This window comes from Solanum pennellii, chromosome 4 (assembly GCF_001406875.1).
Source record: "Solanum pennellii chromosome 4, SPENNV200".
Classification (NCBI taxonomy): Eukaryota; Viridiplantae; Streptophyta; class Magnoliopsida; order Solanales; family Solanaceae; genus Solanum; species Solanum pennellii.
The window spans coordinates 70,712,881-70,720,257 of record NC_028640.1 but is presented as its reverse complement, the minus strand read 5'-3'; the positions used below and the strand labels follow the sequence as shown (position 1 = coordinate 70,720,257).

Sequence of the window (7,377 nt, the reverse complement as noted above, 5' to 3'; positions counted from 1 at the left end):
TAAATAATATTAGTATTTACTGTGTACTAATCCAAGTCCTATTAGGATTAGTACTCCTTCCTATATCTCCTATATATATCTCCCATGTATTCCCTTATTAGGTTAACACTTCAATACAATCAATATTCCTTCACTTTTTCTCATACCCAATCTAGTATCTTTTAGATCGATCTCAAACAACTCAAATAAAGACAACAAATCACATGATATGCAAAAGATAACGAACTAAAATTTAAAAAGATAATCGATTCAAAGTAAAACTAAGAGAAGACAGAATCCAAATGTAACACTAATCTAGGTGCAAGTAAAATCATATGTTTATCAAATTATTAAGTTTTTCTTTTTATCTATATTTAATTGTAATGTAAAGATATACTCCATTATGGAGATAAATTTGCAGGACATAGATTATAAAAATTTAAAAAAGTGATAAAAATCAAGATGGCAAAAGAAATGGATCCAACACAGCATGTGGTTATAATGACCCACCCCCACCCCCCCTCTCTTTTACCACCCTGTCACTGCAAATCAAACTAGGAACACACACAAAACGAAAAAAAGAAAAAAGAACACAACGAACAAAATTCAAGATTCTTCCGGAACCAATTTTATTTTTCCACGCTCGGAATCTATGTTGAAGTCATGATTAAATTTAAATTGTGTATTGCACGGCTTATTAGATTGTGATGTACATAATAAGATTTTCTCTATACTCAATGTTTAAATCAAAATATTTTAGTTAAGAATAAAACAGTCTCACGATTGTATAACAACTCATGTTGATCTTCCAAAACAACTTTAAAGTTAAATACGGCCCTTCAATTTGTAATCTTGATCATTGGTAATTTTATCCTTAAAACTAATTTTAATTAACATAAAGTTGTAATTATCTTTTCACTAAGTAAACCTCGTCAAAAAGTTAAATTCTTTCTTAAAAAGCTAAATCTCCTTCCAACCCCACCTCCATTTGACGTGTCAAACCCCTATTGATCAAAGATTAAAGAAGAAAAAAACATGAAAGGAAAAATGAATCGATACACATTCCTAGATTGAAATATTGTCACATAACCAATCGTTACTTTTTCTTTGGAAATCGCGGAAAAACTATAACTTTTGTCATAGCCTTTATCATTTTAGTGAGTCGTGCTTTGTAAAAACTTATTTACAGTGCAATAGCTTGTAAATTATACGAGAGATACAAACAGCATTAGATAAATCCTATAAAGGTTTGAAATATTAGGAGAAACTTAANGGAAAATGAATCGATACACATTCCTAGATTGAAATATTGTCACACAACCAATCGTTACTTTTTTTTTGGAAATCGCGGAAAAACTATAACTTTTGTCATAGCCTTTATCATTTTAGTGAGTCGTGCTTTGTAAAAATTTATTTACAGTGCAATAGCTTGTAAATTACACGAGAGATACAAACAGCATTAGATAAATCCTATAAAGGTTTGAAATATTAGGAGAAACTTAAACCTTTTAACTGTGGACAACTATGATTGCTTCATATAATTTATTGTGTTTTGAATAAATTATTTATATATATTAAATAAATTTATAATATTAGTAACTCCGCCTTTGGGTGGGTGGTGAGGAAAACAAACTGTTTTGTGGTTGGTCAACAATATAATAGAGCACATGGTACAACAAAGAAATTAAATGAAAGTTCTCACTTGTGAAAAGGAGTTTAAAGTAAACAGTAATATATAGTTTGGGATTAATGATTTGATTTGGTTTAGGACGAGTGCAAATCATGATAGATGGTTTAATTATCTCAAATCAGATTACTGATTTGTTTTTGTTTTTTTAGAAAATGAAAGAGGTGTCCCACCATCACCATGGACATTGATGAATGACCAAAAATGGGAGAGTTGGTGGGAAACTAGGAATAGGGGTTGGTTACTTTATGAAACTATATGGTAAGTTTTATTTTAAAGCCATTATATTACTTTGTCTTAGAGCTAAGGTAGTGTGTGGGGATTAGACATTGTTTGGTGAAATGATGATCACTCAACCTCAAATCTAACTCAATTTTTTTTTTTGGCTTTGAGATTTTTCAAGTATGACAAAAGTATCGAATTTAAAATTTAAAATTAATGAAATGTAATTTTTTCACCTGATATATATATATATATATATCGACTCATGAGTTTGATTGAATTTACTACATCTAGTCTAGTCTAGATTTACCGCCACCACCACAAACAAGTGACATTTTGCTAGCTTCGTAGAGGGGGTTAGATAAAAGAAAATAGATGAGGGGGTGGAGGTGGGGGTGTGATAGAATATAGGATAATTGTCGGTATTATACCATTCAGTCAACTAATTTATCAACATGATCGAAATAAAATTATTGTATATATTATATGTATATCTCGTATAAAGTATATACTACTTGTAGGCTTTGTATTTTACAATCTAGTTGGGATAAGTTGCAGCATCCTCTAAGAGGACAACCTTTGAAATAGAGACGTAAATTGTGCTTTTTAAGATTCTACTCAGCTCGCTCACTATACCTTGCTGATAAGAGGTTAAGTATTTACCAGTGGCCACTCTTACCCCGACACGTGAAAAAGCAAAAAACAATCTACTAGATAAGCCAAGTAAAGCAATTCCACATAGAAAAAACAATCAAAATGTGAGAATGCATTTCAGCAATCATGAAATTCACATAATATATACTCTTAAGAAGAAATTATCTATGAAAGAATGCATAGCAACCCAGATATGGACATGTACAGACTGAGATAATAGTACTACTCTCTATACCGTATATATGTTATCAAACTAACCTTGAGACTTCCATTCTCAAGAACCTATACTACAACACAAAAAAAAGTGGTTATGATCAAGGTGGGAAGATGCTGTAAAGATGTTACATGTAAGCAAAAGAGAAAAATCTATCGCCCATAAACTATTGATCGACTGATATAAGTTCATATTAGATGAGTGATCATCCATGTAAAATAGAAGCCTTTCTTGATATAATGACTACTATAGATCCAGTTGAGAAAATGTCGGATGGTGATTGACTAATGTCTTCTCATCATCATCGTCAAAACCAAGTTCATCTTCTCCATAATCCATTTCAACAATGATTCTGTCTTCAAGGTTCTCTTGGAATTCAGATGATTTGACTTGTGAATATGGTTGATTTGCTGGAGGAGTACTATCCAATCCAATGATTTGCATCTCTGATTCTATCAGTGCTTCCATTTGAGCCCGCGCCTTATCTCTTGGATAGGTGCAATAGAGGAAAGAGTAAATAACACAACATAGTGCCATTGGAGTTCCAATGGAAGTGAACAACGCTTGTGCCAAAGCTTTAGCGTTTTCTCTGTCTGTGGCAATACTTTCAGTACCTTTAGGCACTGGTTTATAACCATAAACATTCTGGGCCAGTAGTCCAACAACCGGAGGTGCAAAAGATGATAATACAGATTCAAATGATCGGTCTAGAGCATATATACTGGTTCTTGACTTCTCAGGCACAATCTCTGCAAAAATGGGACTGTTGGCACTTCAGTATAATACGTTATGAAGACATTCAATACTGAAAATGCACAATGAGTACTGACTAACAAACACTAAAAGCCGAGATATGGATAATTTTAGTCTTGTAAGAAGATCATTACTTGTTTGTGGCTGGAGCATTCCAAGATATGCAGAACCCTGTAATAAACAGGACCAGACCATGCATGAATGCTGCAGAAGGATTATCAGGCAAAGCCAGCAGAAGGATCGCTGTAAGGGGGATCGCTGATGCTGAGCTTATTTGAGCCAGAATTATCCTACCACAATTAGGTAGACGCTGGGATAACATGTCTCCCATCCTGCCTCCAAAGAGTCCGCCAATTGAACTGCCTACCACAAACAAGCAAATAAGAACTCCAGTCTTCTCATGGGAAAGTCCAGTAAGCTCTAACCACATTGGCGCGAAGGACAAAGCTGACCAAGGAAAAGAACCAGTAACACCCTGTGCTACAATAATCTGGAAGGATCGAATATTTATTACCGATTTGGCTTCTTGAACGAGACCTAGCACTTCTGACTTAAAGGATTTACCAGGACCTTCATTAGTGGCTTTCAGATGGCCATCAGGGAAGTGAGGATCATTTGCAAATAAGCGAACCAAAATACCAATGATAATGCTGACGATACCAACTAGATGAAAGGCGAGCCTCCAACCAGGAATTCCCAAAAGAGTAACGGGCGCTATCATTAAGGAAAACAATCCACCAATAATCGAACCAATATTGCTAGTAAGCTGTAGCCATCCAAACGCCATCCCACGTTTGTCATCATCAGTCGAGTCAGCTACAAGAGACTGAATAGCAGGTGCAACAATGGCAAGTCCTATCCCATTTAAAGCTCTCGATACTGCCACCTTATCAAGCAAACATGCGTAACTTTAGAGAAGTTGTTGTTCACAAACGACCCAAACATTCTACTTTGTACTAGATGATACTAATAACAGGACATTTTGACTTCTATCTCGACTTATACACGAGTACATTGATAGTAGTAAAAAGACACTAAGATAATGATGCAAAAGTCGATGTCAAATATTTAGAAACACGCAAATATAGAAAACCCAATATAAAACTAGGATGGAACTCAGGAAGAGTACAATATACTCTTTGTCCTTTCATATAGTTCTCATTTGAGAAATAGAACGAACATGATTGAATTGCTGACCAGATTATAGTCTAGTAAGGTGATAATATCACATAAGTAATTTTTTTATTGACAAATTAGTGCAACTGACACAACTTCAACAAGGATAAATGGTAACAGCACCTGACATGAATTATAAATAGACTTCATCCTATGATTATACTACACCACAAGCTTTCCATATTTCTTCTCTAATAATAAGAAGTCATTAGAAATCCATCGACTTGCAATAAACAGTTCCTGGTAGAAACTGCAATGGTGAAGGGCTGAGGGAAGAAATTACAAGGAAGGGTGACATTGAGACAGTGATCACATCAATTTGACTATCCCAACGGTGGTAAACAATGTTCAAATGAGATTGGCCTCATAATTCTAACTTAAATCAGTTTGTATTCGTAGAATGCAATTCACATATATACATTATTAATGCACAACAAATTGAGGAATGGTGGGGAGGTGCCGCGAACAACAACAATAACATATCCAGTGTAATCCATAAAGTGAGGTCTGCGAAATGTAGACCTTACACTTAATAGAGAAGCTATTTCCGATAGACCATCGGCATGAGAGGTGCTGCATGCAATTAAAATAAAACCCATCCTCCCAGTAATAGAATCAACAAACTGAAAACCATTAAAAATCGAAATTTCCTACACAATTATCAACAAGATCAACTACACCTCAAGCTCAAAACTAGCATTAGAAGAATTAAAAAAATCCCAAATTACATGGAGTTGACAACATGAATCATTTACCATACATTCCCCTAAATTAATTGGGGCACACATATGTCAAACAACAGAGATCCAGATTTCACTATAAGAAAAAACCCATAATATAAACAGAGAAATGAGAGTAGTTGGTAAGCTGACCTGCGTGAAAGTGGAAGAGAAAGCAACAAGAAAAGTAGCGGCAGCCCAAAGAAAAGCACCATAAGCAATAACATGTGCCCGATTGTGTCGAACAGCAAGGTAAGCTGCAAGAGGGTAGCACAGAGACTGAACCATGGATCGGAAAAGCGTGAGTGAACCCAATCTCGTTGGATCAGCATGTAGTGCTTCACCAACTTCCTTATACACACCAGGTAACAAAGATTCGTCTGCTCTTTCCATAATTCCGGCCAAATTCACCAGCACAAGTGTCACCGTTTCTGCCTTCATTTCACTAAGATTTTGGATAAACCCCAATTGCAAAATTGATCAAAAGAATGGATTAAACGGTGGTAGCTGACAACTGCCAAGTGGGGATGAATACAAAAAACTGCCGTTTGCGAGGAAGAAGGGGATAAAGGATTGGCTTTTCACTTGTTGACAAAATTCAGTCACCAATTTTTCGGTCATTTTCATATTAAATTCTTAAATATGCTTTGAATTTCAAAGATTAGGAAACATTAGCCCACGGTACCTGGGATATTTCGTCATGGTTTCTATTTTTAGATTCAAATTATAAAAATTTTGGTTAACATTTTAAGATTTTTTTTTCATTTATTAATATAAAACAATTATAATTTATAGCATATAGTTTTAGAATATTTAACTTTTTTATTTAAAATATCGAATTAATATGATCTAATTTACTTTTAAAAATTTATCAAATTTACTTTCGATAAACGCAACATGATAAACATTTCTGAATGGAGGGTATAATCTATTCCATAAGCTCAATTTTATTTGTCATATTTTTCATTTCATATCATTTTAAATAAACATAATTTTAATTTCTTGTAATTGTACTTTTCTCCTATCATAAGTTGGTAATTTTACGATTTCAATCAATATTTATATAATTTAATTTTAAAATGAATATATATATTATAAATTAAAGTGAACAAAGAGAATATCATTTTGGTTATAATGAACCTATTTTGTTTGGAGGTGAGAATTTGACAAATGTTGAGAGAGTCTCTTCAACTTGTTTGCCAAATTTACTGTCCTTGTGGAGCCTACACTAACCGCCTTTCCGTTTGATCTCTTCAACATAAATTTAATATTTTAGTTGAGGAATATAAATTTATTAAATCATAATTAACATAATAATGTTAATGTAATTTTTTTTAAAATTACATATATAAAATGATACACTTTTACTCAAGTATACAGTTGAAGTGTACAAATACCTAATTTGATGTTATAATTTTAGCCATGTCTTAAATTTATAATATTTTTTCACTTTAGAGTACTAGGTCTTATAATGTTTAAAGTTAGTTTTGCTAAACGTAATTTTAAATGATATATCAAAAATTTTATCGACGAATACTTAATAATATTAATTTTATCTCTTTGAACCTTTAACGACAAAATATTACTTTCAAATATCCTCGAAAGAAGCAAAATGAAGCAGGAATGCTTAAACCTAGCGGTAATTTCATATACAAAAATTGAGTGAGATAAGCGAGATCGCGAGAGAAAGGAGGAGGGAAAGAGGTATGAGTTTGGGCTATAAGTTGTCATTATTTTGGGCCGAAAATGCATATAAAGGTATATGGATCAAAGTTGGGCCATTTCCAAGTGGGCCTGACAGTTTACATCAAAGTGGTTGATCCATTTTTCTTTACTATTATGGGCTTATGTGAACTAGAGCCCAACGAATTGAAATTAGGAAAAATTGTATATTATAGCAAACTATTAATTCAAATTAAATGTTATAAACATAGTTTGATTTAATTGTACCTCATGGCAAATTGTTACAATTT

At 33.3% G+C, this 7,377-nt stretch overlaps 1 protein-coding gene across 3 annotated transcripts; it reads right to left on the bottom strand.

Moving 5' to 3' along the window:
- Positions 1-2,627: 2,627 nt before the first annotated feature.
- Positions 2,628-6,027, bottom strand: LOC107016296 (thiamine pathway transporter THI73-like). 3 transcript variants are annotated; one of them, XM_015216790.2, is made up of 3 exons: positions 5,558-6,025; positions 3,644-4,395; positions 2,628-3,519 (listed from the first exon to the last, which is right to left on the bottom strand). In XM_015216790.2, exons 1-3 carry the CDS (start codon positions 5,843-5,845, stop codon positions 3,003-3,005), a joined length of 1,557 nt encoding a protein of 518 aa, XP_015072276.1. In that variant the 5' UTR covers positions 5,846-6,025; the 3' UTR covers positions 2,628-3,002. The 3 variants fall into 3 exon arrangements, with proteins under 3 accessions (XP_015072276.1, XP_027771960.1, XP_027771961.1); XM_027916159.1 differs by having other exon boundaries at positions 3,644-4,388; positions 5,558-5,684; XM_027916160.1 differs by having other exon boundaries at positions 3,354-3,505; positions 5,558-6,027.
- Positions 6,028-7,377: the final 1,350 nt, after the last annotated feature.